General features: G+C 49.0%; 3 protein-coding genes across 6 annotated transcripts in view; 2 read left to right on the top strand and 1 right to left on the bottom strand.

The window, feature by feature from the left end:
• ANKFY1 (ankyrin repeat and FYVE domain containing 1) overlaps window positions 1–4,464 on the top strand; it is a 32,093-nt gene extending 27,629 nt beyond the window's left edge. Inside the window, exon 25 of the mRNA XM_063402417.1 lies at window positions 285–4,464. Coding sequence (XP_063258487.1) covers window positions 285–417 — 133 coding nt within the window. The 3' untranslated portion in view covers window positions 418–4,464. The remainder of the gene's footprint in view (window positions 1–284) is intronic.
• Window positions 4,421–10,095, bottom strand: LOC134553103 (neuferricin). The gene is made up of 4 exons (XM_063402418.1): window positions 9,667–10,095; window positions 9,157–9,297; window positions 8,444–8,630; window positions 4,421–6,934 (listed from the first exon to the last, which is right to left on the bottom strand). Exons 1-4 carry the CDS (start codon window positions 10,067–10,069, stop codon window positions 6,724–6,726), a joined length of 942 nt encoding a protein of 313 aa, XP_063258488.1. The 5' UTR covers window positions 10,070–10,095; the 3' UTR covers window positions 4,421–6,723.
• A 681-nt stretch (window positions 10,096–10,776) lies between these two features.
• ZZEF1 (zinc finger ZZ-type and EF-hand domain containing 1) overlaps window positions 10,777–18,658 on the top strand; it is a 57,860-nt gene continuing 49,978 nt past the window's right edge. For 3 of the 4 annotated variants that reach the window (XM_063402420.1, XM_063402421.1, XM_063402422.1), the window contains exons 1-4: window positions 10,777–11,228; window positions 15,295–15,439; window positions 16,463–16,657; window positions 17,565–17,736. In XM_063402420.1, coding sequence (XP_063258490.1) covers window positions 10,893–11,228; window positions 15,295–15,439; window positions 16,463–16,657; window positions 17,565–17,736 — 848 coding nt within the window. In that variant the 5' untranslated portion in view covers window positions 10,777–10,892. The remainder of the gene's footprint in view (window positions 11,229–15,294; window positions 15,440–16,462; window positions 16,658–17,564; window positions 17,737–18,658) is intronic. The other variant, XM_063402423.1, reaches the window with a different exon arrangement.

Here is an 18,658-nt window from a genome sequence, read left to right on the forward strand (position 1 = left end):
GGAAGGGTGTTAAGCTGAGATTTTTCTTAGCTCATTGTGCTAGAGAAACTCCACGTGCTTGAGCTGAGGCAGTAGCAGGTGACTCACTAGTACAGAACCAGCATGTGCTGTTGGCATTAGTCAGTTATTCCATGACAAATATCAGGAGATACAAGACAATCATAGCCCTTTGATTGCTAGTGTCTATTTGATGATGCTGTCACTGATAAAGAATGTCAAACTGTAACATCCTGCTGTTCACTAGGAGGGAATTCACTTTTCTCCCACCCCTCTTCTGTCAACAGCCGACACTGTGGACGCCTGCTCTGCCATAAGTGCTCAACAAAGGAGATTCCTATCATAAAATTTGATCTGAACAAGCCAGTTCGAGTTTGCAACATCTGCTTTGATGTCCTGACTCTGGGAGGAGTCTCCTAGTGTGCTGTGGAAGTAAAGGGATTCCCAGTCAGTGCTCCTGACAGCAGCTCTGCTTACAAGCCCTCTGGATAGGGAAGAGGAGGCCTATACACGTCTTCTGCAATAGACTGAACTAATTAAGGACCCTGTTATGATATACTCTGGTATAAATGATTTTGTATGACTGTAAATGTATCAGGCTGCGATAGACTTCACTAGGAATCGGAGTGGATTGTGGAAACCAAGTGACAAAAGGATTTAGACCCTCTTCTAGTTGCAGTGGGGTGTGGAAGCTGAATTTTGTACTGATTGGATCGGCATAAAACAGGTCTGTCCTCATCATGGTGCTTTGCACTGAGCAACTCTATTGAGTCCTGTGGCTTTCAGGCTGCTTAGTAGAGATGGTATTAAGTTTCAGGGTAACCAGGTATCTTCCTTTGCTTTGTCTTAAACGTTCCCCTCCTCTAGAGAAGACTTTTTGTGAAGTTAAACTGAGCTGTTGCAACCACTGTTCAAGAAACTCTTCAGACCTGGGGGTAGTTCTGAGTATAGCTCAAGAATCGTGGCCTTACAACAGAAAGCTTTACATCTGATGCAAAGCAGTCAGAATTGCAGATCCACATCTTGATACCTCCTCAGCAAATGATTCGTTAGCTTTAGCATGTTCAAGAGAAGTGCAAGATTGTTTTAGGAAATGCTCTTGCCTGCTGGAACTGTCGGTCTTTGTTGCACTTTCATATTTACCTTGCTGGTCCTTCCAGTTCACTTGTACAAATGACCATGAGTTTGCTGAAAGGCCTGAGCGTGTGCTAAAGGAGAAACACTAAAACTGGTGAAGTCTAACAGTACAGCAATAAATGCTGAAGTGCATTAGGAGTCCCAGGAGGGAGAGTAACACTGTCCTGGGGCTCGGGGGGCCTGGTGACTGCTGGGGGAGAGTCAGTGACCCTGCCGAGTGTGGAACGTGCTGCACCTCCAGACACTGAGCTTGGGGCCATTTCCAGCAGCATTGCTGCTGAGTGGAGTGTGCATGGAGCCTTCCTGTGAGGAGCGAGTGCAGTATTTTAATCTAGGCTGGTTGTACTCTCTTAAACATGCTGAATCTGTGCAAACCTACCACCACATTGTCTGGGTAAACAGGAAGGCACTTGACTGCTAGACCAGCTTGTGATTTGGTGGGCAAAGGCTTCAGTTAGAAAAAATGGGTACTTAAGCAAAACTACATGCCATGTTAAGGCTGTTTTTATTTCAAGAGATAAAGCTAGCATAGATTCAATTCAGCATTCCTCATCAATACTCCATGAACTGGTGTGCATTTTTTAATGACTGTTATCTCCAGTGACCAGTATGGACAGGGGATGATGTGTTGCCCTGTTTGGAGCAGTGACTTGTTCTTAAAGAGTCAGATGAGATGATGAACTGCTGTTGTTCCAGGAGACTGGCTCAATTTTTCTCCAGCTTGTACAGGGAGAGGAAAGGAGAGGGTGTAATTGCTGACATTTGTATGATGAATTTCACATCAAGTCTCACTTGATCTGCACTTTGATTTTCCAATATGCATATATTGTAACTGGAATCACCCCTGCACCCCTAGGGAAGAACAATGGATGACAATACAAACTTGCCTCACTGTTTGATGTCTGCTGCTGTCATGTCCCAACAGATGCTCTGAGTAACACAGCTGGTCTCTAACACAGTTACTAATGCAAATGGTGCATCTCTGGCATAATATTGGAGGTGAATGAGGGAAAATAGTGGTGTCAGTAATGTTAGCTACAGTAATTGATGGTGTCAGGTAATCACAATCTACAGTTCGGGGGGTTTTGAAAGAGATGTTGGAAAACATCATACTTCTGATATTTCAGCTGTCACTGGCTGCAGATCTCTAGCACTGAAAGATAACCATGGAGAGAAAGTGCATTTGGTGAAAGAAGTCTTGGCTGTAGTCCCATGATAACACGTTTTCCTTCTTGGTTTGGAGCTGAAGTGATGTGGAGGGGTGAGAGTGTGCTCAGAATGCTGAAAGTGCAGAGGAGGGGTTGTTCAAGGTCACATCCTATGGGCTTCATCCTCACTGGAAAACTGCACAGCATGTAATTGCCAAAGCATTGAAACATCACTTTTCAGTGGCTTCTCTGATGTAAGGGCAAGGGAACAGGGAGCTCAGCTCTAACAGATCAAACAAACTTTTTAATGATGGAAAATGTGGATCTGGTGAAAATTCAGTTTAATTGAATGGCAAGCTAAGGCTGGGTAGTTACTCTTCTAAAAAACAGGATATTGATTATAACTGTAAAACCCTGGGAAAGATCTGGGAAACCACCTGTAGTGCTCCTGGTTTGCTGTTTACAGCCAGTGCTGCCCCAGCTTAGTTACTGAGTTCTGAAAGGAAAGATAAGGTTATTGTTAAATATACAGCCTGAGGTGTCCATTAAATTTAAAGCAACTCAATTCAGTAAATTTGATCCTTTTGAAGTGCCTTTGACACAGTTTCCTTCCAGCCAACTCTAAATAGCTTTCTGCCAGAGCTAAAGGGGAAAAGCTCACAACTTGAACCAAAACCCAAGTTAGTTCTTTCCTAGTTCAGCTGAGGAGTTGACCCCACCAGACCAGTGGTGGGACTCAATCCCTCACACACTCTGCCTAGTGTTGGTCTGAACTCTCAGACCACTGAGATTTTTTGGGGAGTTTTGCTGGCAATGCTCCACTACAGGGTACAAATGTGAATGAGGCACTTGGTAATGTAGTGGTGGTCAACACATTTCTAACTCTAAACAACTGCTCTTCCCTTTTTGTAGCATAACACAGTTTTACCAAACCCCCCACTCCTCTTACCCCTACTTTTAGTGGTGTCTGTTAACTCGAGACTCAAGTCTGCCAAGCATTGAACAAAAGCTTAGATGGAAGATGAGTGTGTCCCTGGAGGTGCTGCTGTCCCTCGAGGCTTCAGGCACTTGAGCAGGGCTGCTTGGGAAGCTGAGAGGTTCCTGCTGTAGCTCTTTGTTCTGAGACTGGATTCCTTTTGACTGCAGTCATTCAGCACTCTTACACAAGCACTAACGTGGTCTGGCTGAAATTTCTGTCTGTGAAAGATGCAGTCACTGTTTCACACCGCTGAGTGGAGTGAGAACATTGCTGTTGAAGGTACTAACAGAGCAGGGGAAGTTGCTGGCTAAAAGCTGACATGCCTTAATGACTTCCCATGCTGGAGATAACACAGCTTGTCCAAGTGCTCACGTAGTGCTGATAAACTAACAGGTAACAGTATGGGAGGCCAAGGCTGGATCCTTTTGTAGATCAAATGTTAACAGCAAGTCCTTTTTTCTGTAACCAGCAGAGGTGGTCACTGCAACAAACTCGTCTCTAGAAAAATCAAAGCGTGTATGAGTGACAGAAATAACTGAACCTTCTAATACCCTCTGTGAAATAGAAAAGGAAGTCTTAGAACAATGGCATTTTATCTGCAATGTTTGTCTGGAGTCGTTGTAAAAATGTATTTTTCCAATATGCATTACTTTGTTGTGTAATGATTCTACTTGTAATAAAATGCAGAACTAGATGATGCATCGTGAGGTGAAACCTTGCTAAGGAAGTATCTGCTCCTGTAGAGACAGCTGCCCCTCTGCAAGCTCATCCTCACAAACCACGGAGAAACACAGGGATACAACATCCAATCGGGCATAACAACTTTATTCTTTGTTCTGAAATTAGTCCAGGTATTCATTTTCATGTTGTGGAACTGCTCCAACTGTTCTTTTGGCTGTCCAGGTCTGCTGTTCCAGTTTGTACCGTGTAGTCATCTCGAATGCCTTATTTTAGACTCACCTATGATCAGTGTTGGGAAAGAACCCCGCGGGCAGAGCGGGTTCATGGAGTTCATCAGTTCCAGTTGCGAACGCTTGGTGCCCTCAGTGTGCGCTGGAGGCAGCCCAGCCCCCGGGAGAGCAGGGAACTGCTGCAGCTTCACTTCAGGAAAAGGAAAACTTCAGTGCAATAGCAAACCCGGACACCACTTCTGGGGAGATTGTGATGCATTAGTCTTTTATTAATAAAACTGACTGAAGTACAGATGAATGGTGAGCTTTATTAGAGCACTGTCTGTGGTGACTTGAGCCCTCTGCAGCTCTCACTGCTTTCTATCGCTGTTTTTCACCCTCTCCACCATGGGAGAATCCAGCTGAGCTGCTGAATTGGAGTTACAATAGTGACAGTCTGGGGGCACTTCAGGTCACTGAGGGTGTCTCCCTGTTTGCTATAATAGATGACTTATTCTAGAGCAAGACAAACTTTCCCCCCAGTGTTTCCAAACCCTAAACTGAGGAATAAGCTGTGAACTTGGTTTACAACCAATAACCTAAACCTACACCTTCCTGCCCTGCCTTTTTGCAGCAGTTTATTTGATTTTGGTGAAGCTCTTGCAATCAAAACCATTCCCTCAGCACTATTTGCACAGAGATTGTGTGACAGCAAGATGAAACTTGCTTAGGTCAAGCTGGTCCACCTTCACTGGGACTGGTTTGCCCTCACAAACTACATCTTACAGCATTTCATAGTCTGGAATTTGCTGCAACTTGTAAATAGCTTTAAAAAGCTCTTTTAAAGGCACTTGCCAATCATTTGGGGGGATGGTTTCACTACTTTAACTGCAATTTCTTTTTAAAGTGGTGGTGTTTTTTTAAATGTGGCACAGACCAAAGCAGTGGAGGCAGTGCAGTGCTGCTTTGCAGCTCTTTCCTGCACCTTTCCCAGAGCTCGATCTTCAGCACTGTGTGAGCTGAGGTGCTCACTCCACCCCAAAGCTGGCTCAGGCCAGGGCTGAGGTTTGGTTCTGCCACATCCTGCTGCCCTGGCAGGGACAGGAGCTGGCACAGCAGGGCAGTGCATGGAAGAGCTGCTCTTCAGGGTGACGATGGGTAAAAACCCCAAATAAAACCACAACCCCCATGCCCCTCCACTGGTACAAGCAGGGGCATGTTCAAGTTGCTGTGTGGCTTCCCTGGCCCTGCAGCATCCTCTGAGCTTTTATCAGTGAGAAGCACTGTGATGTGTAAAGGGAGTAAATTTGCTCATTAACTAATTAATCACTTAGATTTTGGGCCTCTCTTTAGAGGTGGTAATAGCTAAAAAACAGTTTATAAACACTTCCCAGCTGCTTATGCATAGGTGGCAGCTGCCTTAAGGGAAGAACTGAGCACAGCTCAGCAGGGACCTGCGCCACCACTGCACCCTGACCTGTGTGTCTCTCCCAAAGCTCAGCTCCACCAAAACTGAGTTTAACAGCAGATCCCATTAAAACCAGCAGCTGCTTCCATGCAGCTTGAGCTTTGCAGTGCCTGAACCCTTGCAGGTATTCCTGCCTCCCTTTTAGCCCCAGCAATGGCAATAACCTGCCCTGCATTTCTGGGGTCACCCATTGCTGAATTCTGGCAGCTGTGAGACAGTAAGGGTGGAATTCAAGTGTGCTGGGTGTTGTAAGGGCACATCCAGCTCAGGCTGCAGTCTGACAGGCACAGAGCAGATGGGAAGAAAGTCTCATACCAGAATGGAAACAGGAGGCAGATTACAGTTTGTTGCCACCCAGGCAACAAAAAGCTATTTAAAACTACTCATTCCTGATCAGAACAGTCTGAATGTGGTGAATCACAGACCAAGAGGGTGAGGTTAATATCAGACAATCCTCATAGGTGGCTTCAATAACTTGGCACAGTATCTAATGCAAACACTGGGTGAGGAAATACAGCTCTGGCCTTTGTCTTCTCCAAGAATTTGATAAAGCTTGTGTGTAACTCTGTGAGTTCCTAAATACCGTGGACCTTAATTGCAGAAGAAATTCAGGGTTCTCCCTGCTCCCTTTAAACTCCTTGGAGTGAGCCAGGTGCCTGGGAGGAGCCCCAGCAGTGCCCTGCAGCAGGAGCTGTGCCCAGCTGTGGGCAGTGATGCTGCAGCAGTTCCTGTGCTCAGCACTGACCTCGCTGCCTTAAACCACAGCGTGCTGTCCCCCTGCCGTGCACACAAACATCCATTTCCTGACTGCACAAGAGAGCAGCTCTAAAACACAACCCAGACTCTGCATCTTACACTTGTTCCCAGGTGCAAAAATATTTCCCATAGAAATAAAGCAAGCATCCTGTTGATTTTTCAGCCACTAACCTGGCTGAAGTGTTTCCTCCTCCTCTCAACTCCGTATGTTAAAAAGCATCACAAAGAACACGAGGTTGTTATCGGTGCCTTTGCACGGCCAGGTGGAGGGGGTGGAGCTGGAGCTGCCCACCCAAAGCAGAACGTTTCAGTGCAGGGCTCCCCCTGCCCTGGGGGCAGCACCCGCGCTCAGCCCGTGAGGAGCACACACTGCTCGGCCAGGGGAGGGCAGCCCTCGTACGGCTGCAGGTGGGGGTTGTCCAGGTCGCCGGTGTCGCTGGAGGAGTGTGGCTGTCCCCAGGGCGGGCCCGAGCTCCTCACACACACGCAGCGGCTGCCCCGCGAGCCGGGGCTGAACAGCTTCCGAGGGACCCCGGCCCAGGCTCTGTGCACTCCCCCGCTAGGGATGGAAATGAAGAGAAATTACAATTCAAACCCGGGAAAATGCTTCCAGTCAATAGAGAATCCTTAGGAAAAAACCCTAAGACAATCTGGGAAAACTTCGAGCTAACAGTGAGATAGACTTTGCTGCCAGCAGCCACTATCCCACAGCTGGTACCTTTTTATTGGCTGTGCTTCAGAAATCTGGGCCTGAACCTGGTTTCATCTGTGCTGCTGCAGGCTCTACCCTTCTGAGAGTGACCTGCAGTCCGTGTTCCCACTGCTGCAAGAGGAATCACAGCCTTCTGCAGCACAGCTAAGTGCCTTTTCTGAGGCACCTCAATGCTCACAGGGGGCCACACATCTTCACACAATCACAGTGGCTTGGGTTGGAAGGGACCTGAAAGATCTTCCCCTGCCTCAGGTAGGGACAACTTCCAATAGACCTGGCTCTTCCAGCCTGACTAAATACAGCGATTCTGAGAACTGGGGCTGAAGAACAAGAACTTCCCCAACTGATTCACCATGTCTCTCTATGGACCAAATCCTGCCTGTCCCCCAACCACTGCAGCTTCTAAGCCTCTCACACAAGTCACTGCCACATGTCACCTGGTCCCAAGGCTGTCCCCAAGCTCAGTCACACACAGAAGCTGATCCCAGGGGTGACATGGTGCCCAAGCATTTTGCAGAGTGGTCTGAGCAATGATTTCATCTTCAAAGAGAACAGTCCCTAAGCTGAGAGACAGCCACTAACAGGAAAGTAAGCAGGAAATGCTTATTTAAAGCTTAACCTCATTCTTATGTGGTTTAAGTGAAAATGTTGTGGTATCAGCCTGTGAAACTGTCTGAAAAACACAGGTTAATGCTTGTATTCCTGACAGGTGACAGAACCTGTTTGAATCCCAGTCCTACTGGGATTTCTGTGCTGTTTTGCTGGGAATAGGAGGATCATGTGCACATGTGGTGTATTCTTTGATTCCAGTGACAGAAGAGGCTCAGCCTGGAGAAAAGGAGGCCCAGGGGGGACCTTCTCACTCTCTACAACTCCAGGACAGGAGTCTGAAGCCAGGTGAAGCTTGGGCTCTGCTCCCAGGGAACAAGGGACAGGGTAAGAGGAAACAGCCTCAAGTTGTGCCAGGGGAGTTTTAGGTTGGGTATTGGGGAAAATTCCTTTATGGAAAGGGTGGCCAAGCACTGGCACAGCTGCCCAGGGCAGTGGTGGAGTGCCCATCCCTGCAGGGATTTGAAAGCTGTGTGGATGTGGCACGTGGGGCACAGATCAGTGCTGGGGGAAGGGTTGGACTTGGTGGTCTCAGAGGCTTTTCCCACCTGAACAACCCTGTGAGCTCAGACAGGGACACAGTCCCTGCCTGGCATATTCCAGCCCTGGCAGCACCACTGCACACACAGCCTGGGCCAGCTCACAGACCTCACCCTCACAGAGTGTGGTGGCTGCAGGAGCCAGGACAGGCCAGGACAAAGCCCAGGGCACCCAAACCAGGCTCTGCTCCAAAGGGCACAGGTTTACCTTTGTCTGGAGCACCAGAAGCGGGTGCCTTTAGCAGCGCTCCATTCAGAGTTGCAGGGTGGGAACTGCTGCTTCTGCTGCTCACTTTCTGCCTGGAATTTGAGAGCTTCCTCAATGGCAGCCTCAGCCTCCCTCAGGGCTTCTGTCGGTGCCCCATTTTCATCGTAGAATCTGCCCACCAGCTTCCCTGGAGAGGAGATCAATTAAGATCACAGTCTTTCCAGGCAAGGAAAATGCATCATTCTGGTGGGGTTTTATTTTTAATTTGTTAGTTAAAGACAAAAATAAAAGGAGATGTCACCATGGCCCAATTTTAGAACCGAACTGAGCTTACATCCCTTCAACCCTTGGAGCACACAGCAATTTACCCATTTTAATAAACCCATGCAGGATAAGCTTAGGCACAGACTCACTACAGATCTGAAAACCAGAGCCAGTTTCAGCTGCACAACCCAGAAGCCATTCCCACCCCTGCACCTCATTCCCCAGAATAGCTTCCCTGCACTGCTGCTCCTCCAGTCTCCTGACTGGCGATTTCAGGCTAGCTCCGTGCTTTTTGCACAAAGCAGGACAACAGCCAGGTGGGAAAACCTTTCAACTTTCCCTTGCAGGGAAGCAGACCTCCAAGATCTGGCTTGGCTGCAGCTCCAGCCGGTCCCTGGCAGGGTTCAGGGCCCTGGGCTGCGCACCCCCCGTGTGAGCCCCACACCTACCCACGGGCTCGTAGTGGTGGCTGTAGAAGCTCAGCCAGCTGTGGATGGAGAGCAGCTCCGGCGGGGACAGCCCCGACACGTCGTCCACCAGCCCCGCCGGGGTGAAGTCGCCGCTGGCGAACGCCCTGGTGGCATCTCTGCCTGCGGGGCAGGGGGTGGTGAGAGAGAGCCCGAGACACAGAGCGAGTTCCACAGGCAGGGAATGAGCCCCAGGCACGGAGCGAATTCCCCAGGCAGGGGTGCGACCCCGGCCTTGGAATGAGAGCCCAGACATGGAGCGGGCTCCCCAAACGGGGGGGGCTTTCCCTGCTTGCAGCCAGGGCTGAACGCCCCAAGCACGGAGCGAATTCTCCAGGCATTGACCAAATCACCCAGCCTGCGGTGAGAGCCGCTGGCACACGCCCGCCCAGCCAGGGGCTGAATCCCCCAGCCTTGGGGATGATCCCCTCCCCTCAGCCAGGCCATGCCAGACCCACACCCAGCCCCGCGTCCCCGCCCCGCAGGAGGTACCTGCGAACCCGCTGTACGCGCCGCCGGGCCCATAGTGCTTGCGGCCCCGCTCTACATCGAAGACCCGTCCCAGCAGGGCGAGGTAGAGCCCGGGTTCGCCCGGCGCCCCGCGGTAGCGGCGCAGCTCCGCGGCGCTGAGCAGGCGGGCGCGGGGCTCGAACCCGCGGCGCAGGAGCCAGGCCGCGGCCAGGCACAGCAGAGCCGCGGCCGCGCCCCGCCACATCGCGCCGCGACACCACGGCGCTTGCGCGACGGTTTCCTCGCCGCACGGCAGTGTGGCGGCCGAGCACGTCGAGCGCCGCCGTCGCGGGACGGCCGGCCCGAGGGCGCGCTTTACGGCAGTGTGGCAGCGGAGCAGTGAAACAGTCAGGGGGCGGTTCGGGTTGGAAGGGAGCAGAGCCATCACCTCCTTCCCCTGGGCTGGGCACCGACACCTTCCGCTAGCCCAGGCTGCTCCGAGACCCGTCCAACCGGGCCTCGAACACTTCCAGGAATGGGGCAGCCACAGCTTCTCTGGGCACCCTGTGCCGGGGCCTCACCACCCTCACCGGGGAGAATTTCTCCTTAATGATGTTGTTCATAAGGACATTCACAGAATCTGTAGGGTTGTTAGTGCCCTCTGGAGATCATCCAGTCGGAACCCCTGCCAAGGCAGGGTCACCTGGGCCAGGTGACACAGGAAGGTCCCGGTGGGTTTGGCATTTCTCCAGAGAGCAAGACTCCCATGCCCTCCCTGGGCAAGTCGGTCCCAGTGCTCTGCCACACTCATGTCAAGGAGTTTTTCTTATATTGAGTGGTTTTGTTTATGGCCTTACTCTTTATCCTGACCCCAGGCACCACTAAAGAGAGTCTGGCACCGCCTTAGTGGCACCCCTTGGAGATCCCCCTTAGTCTTCTCCACTCGAACGAGGCCCAGGTCCCGCAGCCCCTCACGACAGAGCCGCCCCGAGCCGCTCCGCCCTCGCTGCTGCCGGCGCTGGATCCTCTCCAGCGGCTCCTTCTCCTGCCCTCAGCCGCCACAGGGCCTTTGCGGCAGCGCCGTGCCGCTTTGCGGCGGTGTGGCGCTTTGCGGCGGTGTGGCGCGGGTGGCGCTTTACGGCGGTGTGGCGGCCCCGCGCTGACAGGTGCGGCGGGCGGGAAGTTGCTGACTAAGGCGGGCCGGGCCGGGCGGGGACCGGCGGGAGCGGCGGCACCGGCGGCGGCTGCGAGGGGCTCCCGAGCGGCTCATGGGGACGGCGGCGAGCCACAGCAGCGAGGAGGAGGAGGAGGGCGCCGAAGAGGGCATGGAGGGGGCGGCCGGCGCGCCCCAACCCGGCGCGGCCGCTCCGGCGCTGCCGCCGGCCGAGGTGCTGCTGGAGCAGGCCCGGCTGCGGGAGGCCACGGCGCGGCTGCGGGAGGCGGCCCTGCCCGAGCCGCTCGTGTCGCGGCACCACAGCGCGCTGGTGCGATGGCTGGAGGAGCGCCTGAGCCGCGGCGACGAGGCCGTGAGCCTGGAGCAGTTCTGCGAGGTGCTGGAGAGCGTGTCCCGGCTGGCGGCCGGGTCCCGCGGGGAGAGCGAGGAGGTGAGAGCCGGCGGGGATCGCGGAACGGCTCGGGCGGGGAGGGACCGCGAGGACCATCCCGTTCCACCCCCTGCCACGGGCAGGGACGCCTTCCACTCGACAGGGTCGCTCAGAGCGCCGTCGAGGCTGGCCTTGGACACTTCAGGCATGGGGCTCCGCTCCGGGACCCGCCCGTCCGGGCCGGGGCTGGTCGGCATCGGGGGAACCTCCGGGGCTGCTGGGGCTCGGTGTCCCCGAGCCCTCGGTGTGGGCGCTGCCTCCGGGGCCGTGGCCATCCACACGAGCCTGGAGACCCCGGACACGCGTCCTGGTCCGTGGGGAGAGGCCGGGCCTGAGGGATCTGCCAAGGGTGGAAAAGCGGCTGCTGCTGCTGATATACAGCCTGCCAGCTTCCAGATATCCCTTTAAAAAAACTTATGTCAGTTATCAGTGATCGTGCTCAGCAACCTCTTAAGAATAAAATGGGTATTTGCAGCAGTATTTCTGCTGGTGCAGCTGAGAGCACAGGTGTGGTGAGAACACAGGTAGGAAATCCTGCCTGAGTAATTCTGCTTGATACTTACTAGTGTTATCAGCAAGTCAAAGTCTACCACGTTTATTTTTATTGTAGCTTTTTAAAACCGGCAGTGAAGTTGTCAGGTATCTCTTTTATTGTAAAGTAGGACTTTTGGAAAAGTTGTAAGAAAGTAGTGTAACAGAGATTCCCTTCCTCAGCCAGAAGGTGTTATGGTCAGCTTTTAATGGTAGAAGAGAGTAGTTTCCTTCCTGCTGGGATTTCCAGTTTTGCCCTTCTGTGGGAAAGGATATGGAGAATTTAAAGTCTAGAACACTTAAGCTTTAGCCTTACTCTGTAGCAATCCAAAATGCAGCAGAACACCCAGTTGGGAATTCCACACTCACTTGAGAAAGTGGCTGTGTCTGAATTCCTCAGTGCAAGCAGTTCCTGAGGCTCAGCAGTCACTTCCTGCTGTCTTTGTTTTGCTCCCGAGTAGCAGAATAACTGTGTAAACTGTTATTTAACTGTGTGTGAAATCACACACACGCCTCAGATCAGTGCTGACAGGTGAACAAGGCTCCTGGAACCTGGAAGGAGATTCATTTTCATGTACAGATAGGTGTGGTTTCACCAGATTGGTTTAAGTAGCTTGGTAAAATGCTGCCTCCACTTCCAGTTCCTTTACAAGAAGAGCCAGTGACAAACTCATCTTCATTTGTAACAACAGCAAGGGTGAAATTAGTCATTGGGATTCTTCCTGTTGGCACAAACAGCTGAGCTCTGTGGGCTGCAGAAATATTTTGAGGATTGTCCGTATTTCACGTCCTCCTCTGCATGAAGAATCTGTTTGTTTTGGTTTCATTTCCTGCTCTAGGGAGTGGGGAAAAAGCTTGTCACAGGATTTACCATGGCACGGATGTATGGTCACATCTGGCCTGTCCTGCACAGTCGAGATGTTGAGTTGAGATGTTGAGAGTTCTGTGGAAAACCTTGATGTCATCGTTTCTGTAGCTGGCACTAACCCATGAGCTTCCCTTTTACACTGATGAGAAGTCACTTTAGGAGTGGCAAGCCAATAGGTTTCACTTTTTAATATCTGTAGAGTTTTATCTGCCCTTTTAGTCTCTTCTCAGTGCAGGGCTTTGAGTACAGACTTCAAATGTGTTATGAATAATGTTTAAATGCAAAATCTGTTTGGTAGATAAGCTGAACCTCTGAATCCTCCTTAGTGCTGCTTCAGAGGTTGTCACGTCATGGATCCAGCTTTGTCTGGCAGCATTAATGCTGCAGTTTTCTCAGAGCAGAGAGTGAAATATGAAGTTCTCCCCAGTCACCTTTCAGATTCCTTGTGAACTGAACTGAGAGATGAGGGCTGAGCTGTGAGATGAGGGCTGATTTCTCCATGTGCCACATTTCCAAGCAGCCCTCTCACCCATCATTTCCTAAGAAAGATGCTTCTCACATGCTGCTTCTTGTTCAGGGTTGAACTGTGTGGAGTTACTGCTTTTATTTAGGAGCAGGATGAGCTGGGTTGTGTAAAGCTGCTGCTGAATTGTATCATGTCCCTGCACACAACTCAAAAATTCTTGAGTACAGGTTGACACTCTCATATTTTCCCCCCACTTTTTTTTTTCTTTTCCCCCATTACACAGGACAGCAGTGGAAATTGTGGATGTTTTTTGTCAAATACAGAGTTTAAGTTATACTGAACAGTCAAAAAATAATTGTAGAGGTCTAGGTTTGGTGCAATCTCCTGAGGTCATAGGAAGAGTTTAAAAATAAGATTACAAAATATTGCATTCAGATATGAAGAAAAGCATACATGTAGTAATCCCTCCTTATGTGAGAGTATAAAAATTGTTTAAAGTAAGTGTCAGCAGATTCAGCCTTGTTGCCTCCTGTTTTATTGTCACCAGTAACATCACAAAACTTGTTCAATTTGTAGTTCAGTGATTGTACAGTTTGACTTCAAAAAAAGGTGAGAATGGGGTGGTGTGAAACTGTACATTGAATTGTTTTGGCAACTGAGTCATGTCTATTAGAATTAATTCCCTCTGGCTTGTTGTCCTCAAGCAAAGGTGTTGCTTTTTTGCTTTGGGACCTGCCCAGAGCCTGGGCTGGACTGGCTGTGGTGCCTCCTGGATGCTCAGCACCAGCTTTGCTGCTCCAGATAATTTTTTAAAGGTGATCATTATTATCTTGGGTTCAGCTGTGTGTATAATAAGACTTTATAAAGCTTCCAAGCTAAAATCCAGCTCTGTGCCACAGAAGTGCCGTGAGAGCTTTAGTCAGCTAAAACACTGTTTCGATTCTGCTGCCTTCTGAGGACTTTGCTCTCGTTTTAGTGGTGTAATTATGTCACGGTTAATTGGCAGGTTATTTTGAGCTAATAATTTCAGGTTTCTACTCTCTAGGATATCATGTTAATGGTACCTCAGGTCTGATATTCAGGTAACAAACCAAGAGAGTGAGGCAGCAGCTTCCTCCTGAGCAGCAGTGATCCCTTGACTCAGACACTCGTGAGATCATCTGTTCACAGACACCAAATTTACTTGGATTGTGTGGCTGAACTTGGAATACAAAGTTCAGAGCAGTGAGATTAAAGTCTTGCTTGTAAAGAAATATCTTTTGTAAGTGCATTCCCAATTTATGTGAAAAAGGTGGATGCTCCTGAAATACTGCATTTTTCTTTTGGAACAAGTTTTAGCAATTAAACAGACGTTTGTTTCAAAATTAAGTCTGATTGTGAAAATATAGCCAGATTTTTAATAGTAGGGTGTCACTACTATTAAATAATGAGTTCTCTGAAATGGCTAGTAGTTACATTTATGAGCTTAGTTCTGTTTTATAGGCTCAGCTGAATAAAAATACCTTGTACATTTGTTAGTTCAAAGTTGTGAAATGCTGTGTGTTACTTTTTGTACATGCTCGACCCAACTTTTTATATTAAAAATTTTATTAAGGTCAAAGTTAATAAAGCTGCCAGTAGTTCCCTTCAATAAAAAATATCACAACCCTTTTCTAACTCTCTCTGCTGGTTTCACAAACTATAGACAAACTATATTAAACTGTTATTTTGTGTAGGAGGACAGTTTATGGAAGGAAAAAATCAAATGAAAAAATATTACTGCTCTTAGGACAATTTCTTAAATAAAGCAAATTTGTAAACCCTGAGGGAATTTGAGTGGATGCAGTGAGAGAGGGTTGCAGCAGTGATGAGTAATCACAGGCGTGGCTCTGAGAACCAAAGCACCCTTGAACTGAGGAGCTTTTGGTGAGTTCCTTGCAGCCCCAGCTATCCAGGGATGGATCTGCTGATTCACTGGGCTGTCTCCACCTAAGCATGGCTCCAGTTGACTTTTATAGGAAGGCAGTGCAAATACCTTCAAACTTGCTAAACACTGCAGATTTCCAGCCAGGCTGCTTCCTGTCACCAGGAATCCAATACTTTGGGAAATGGATTCTTTTGGTTTTGTTTTAATAGTGTTACATTTGTTGCTATGGTTCCTATGAAATACCTTGCTTTAAGAAAATACACTGAAACAAATTTTCTTTTTTGTTACTCCTCAGGCCTTTGCACAATTTGATACTGAAGGAGATGGCACTGTAGATGTGGAGAATATGCTGGAGGCTCTCAAGAATTCTAGTGGAGCAAATCTTCAGGGGGAGCTGAGCCATGTAATCAGGCAACTGCAAGCTTGTTCACTGGTGCCAGGTACGAGAGCAGAGCATTGGAAGAAAGGATTTCCCAAGCCCTGCCCCTTGAAGGAGTTCAATAAATTGCTTTAATAACATTGCTTGTGCTAATCTTATCAAAACCATCCTCCAGGTTCTTGGTTCTTTAGTGTCAGGCAAGTGGAGTTGCTGTAAATTAAACATTTCCCAGAATTACACGCAGAACTTCCTTTCACAAATAACCACTCTTTCCTTCTCTGTGTGACCAGGGAGTGCCTTACTCCTGTTTAGTTTATCTCACAGACAGAAAAGTGCACCTTGCAGAATTTTGGTGAGTGCCCAGCTAATGCAGGGCTTGGTACTTGATAAGTGGAGGAATAAATCCTCCATGGAGTCTGTTCCAGGGGATGAGTCACATATTTTATTATTATTATTATATTGTTATTCAGCATTTGAAATCCTGATAAAACATAATTCAGGTTTTATGGTTTATAGTTCAGAAAGTGTCAGTTTTCAGAATTTGATTTCTGGGATTAGTGTCAATTACTGGCTTTCCCTCCAAGCATTTGATGATAAGTGGCTAAAGGGGATTTGCCTTAAAGGATCAGACAAGAAACACTAGAATTGGCTACAGAGGAGTCAGAGGAGAGGACTTGGAGAGTGCTGTTATTTGCATGTAAGTGCACTGGGATTCACTACACCAGTGTTCAGGAGCTGACATTTCTGACCAAGGTGTGGAAAGCATCAGGCACCTCTTTGGAATAATGCACAATGCCAAAGGAAAAAGCTCAGTGTAGTTCAGGGTGAGTGATGCAAGCACCTGAACTTGTTAACCAAGTAGCAACTGCTTCGCTTAGATTTTGAAGGTAAGGGTTTGGGGCAGCAAAATAAAAATAAGATTTTTGGTTATTGCTTTGAACTCCTTCAGGCATTTCAAGTCACTGGGAAAAATATTTTCCTGCACTTTTCCCTGCTCTAGAGGTTGCAGACTTGAGCTACATTGCTTAATAGTTTTATATCCTTCTTACATCGTGGTGCCTGAGGAAATATTCTGTCTTTGTAGGGTTTATTGATATATTTTCTGAGTCGAAGGAGCGCCTGGGCCTTCACGCCTCCATGATCCTGAGGTTCCTGCACCGGAACCGCATTTCCAGCACCGCCATCCCTTACCCGGTGCTGGAGTACTTCAACAACATCTGCACCATGCGCTCCTCCGTGCTGAGGGACTCCCTGGACCGCCTTCTCCTCAAAGAGAGAGGTGAGCACGGGCTTCCCTTCTTTTTCAGGGTGCTAGCATGACCATGGCTTTGAAAAAGAGACTACAGATAAAACGCAAAGCTTTCCTTACTGCGTCACCTCTAACAGGCCTCATGTTTTGTGATGTTGATCTGCATGCTTCTGTGGATTTTTGTTGGTTTTTGTTGATTTTCTTGGTTTTTTGAAGCACATAAATTAATTTCCGAACTACCCTGCAATCTGAGCAACGCTCTGAAATGTTCTTACCTTTCTCCTGGCCTGTTTCAGAATCGATGGTTACTCATATGTGATATTCTGTATTCAGTCAAATATCTCTACTTGTTGCTATCTACTTAGTTCCCATGTGAAGTGGATGTTTTCTGAAGCTGACAGTTCAGTATGAAAAGATACTTTATCATTTTGGATTGGAGGTGATGAATGTTTTACTGTATCTCTGATGGGACTGGTCTGGTCCCTTCAGGGAGGGTTCCTTTTCTTTGCAGCTTGACTAAGTATTTTCATATTTCTTCACTTCTGTTGAAATAGATCAAGTTACGTGGGAGAGTGCTTTATACCTTCCCTAAAATGCATGAATTGAAATTTTCTCCATCATCATTTACTTTCCCTTTCATCTGTTTGTATTTGGGCACAAAAATAATAAAGCACTGGCGAGGCTGGTAATGAAAGGGGTCGATAAAGGCTATTGAACTCCAGGGAAGGGAGGTGCTTTTCATACTGAGAGTGGTAGATGGAGATCATTGCAATTTCGTCTGAAATGAAACTTTGCTGTCTCCCAGTTTCTGTCTGAAACAGTCCTTCAGGGGCTGGGTTTTGTGCCAACAAGTTAATTTGTGCAAGATAGCTCTCACAAAGGTACAACAATACTCAAAACAGGCCAAAGGAAAATATTGGGAGTGACTTCTTTGCAGAATACCCCAGTGACCTGAATGGTAATCAGGAGTTAGACAAGCTGAAGTCTGTCACAAAGTGCTACACACACATTGAGACCTCGTCCAACTCGGCCGATATCGACAAGATGACGAACGGGGAGACCTCGTCCTTCTGGCAGTCAGACGGGAGCGCCCGCTCCCACTGGATCCGGTGAGCTCGGGGCTGGGAGCGCTGACAGCCAGGGGGGCTGGGCTGGATGGATCCTGCCTGCATGCCAGGAGCCCCCAAGGGTGCTCCCTGACCCCCCTCCTCAGCTGGGCAGGGGAGAGAAAATGTAACAAAAGGCTCTTGGGTCAGAGGCAGGGAGAGCTCTCTCAACTGCCTTCGCAGACAAAACAGACTCCGTGCAGGGAGTTTAGTTCAATTTATTAAATCAGGGTGGGGTTAGGAGAAACAAAACCAAATCTTCCCCCTCCTTCCCAAGCTTAGAGAAAAAAGGAAGAGAGTTCTCTCCTCCCCTCCAGAGGCGCAGGGGGATGGGGAATGTGGGCTGCACTCAGTTTGTCACATGCTGGCTCTGCCGCTCCTTCCTCAGCAGCAGGACTCCTCACACGCCTCCCTGCACCAGCCTGAGTCCCTCCCGTGGGAGACAGCCCCCCTCAAAGTGCTCCAGTGTGGGTCCTTCCTGTGGGCTGCAGTCATAGAAACACAGAATATTGGGCTGGAAGGGACCCCCAAGGATCAGCAAGTCCAGATCTAAGTGAATGTCCCCTCTGGGGATCAGGCTTCAGGAAAAGGCATGGGATAACAAATCCTGCCAGCAAACCTCCTCCAGTGCACACTGCTCTCCCCATGGGGACACAGGTCCAGCCTCCAGCAACTTCTCACACCCTGCAGCCCCCCACTGCTAAAACCTTGTCACACAAACCCAAAACAGATGTAATTGAAAACACCTGGAATTAATGAGGTAGAAATGAATACAGATAAAAGCAGAAGTCATTAATCTCTGCATAAAATTTAAAAGCCTGACTGCCAAATAAAAGGTCACCTGTAAAATGCCTGTATCTGGTGTGGTGACACACAGCCTTGTTGTATAGTGAAGCTTTCCAAGCTGTAATACCAGTGCAGTGGT

Source organism: Prinia subflava, chromosome 8, assembly GCF_021018805.1.
Source record: "Prinia subflava isolate CZ2003 ecotype Zambia chromosome 8, Cam_Psub_1.2, whole genome shotgun sequence".
Classification (NCBI taxonomy): Eukaryota; Metazoa; Chordata; class Aves; order Passeriformes; family Cisticolidae; genus Prinia; species Prinia subflava.

Excerpts from the sequence above, each read along its gene's own strand:
- LOC134553103 (XM_063402418.1), bottom strand. The coding sequence starts at position 10,069 with ATGGCTCTGCTCCCTTCCAACCCGAACCGCCCCCTGACTGTTTCACTG. Across the intron at positions 9,298-9,666 it reads CGCGTACAGCGGGTTCGCAG|GCAGAGATGCCACCAGGGCG; the intron begins GTACCTCCTGCG and ends CCTGCCCCGCAG. Across the intron at positions 6,935-8,443 it reads TTCTGGTGCTCCAGACAAAG|CGGGGGAGTGCACAGAGCCT; the intron begins GTAAACCTGTGC and ends TTCCATCCCTAG.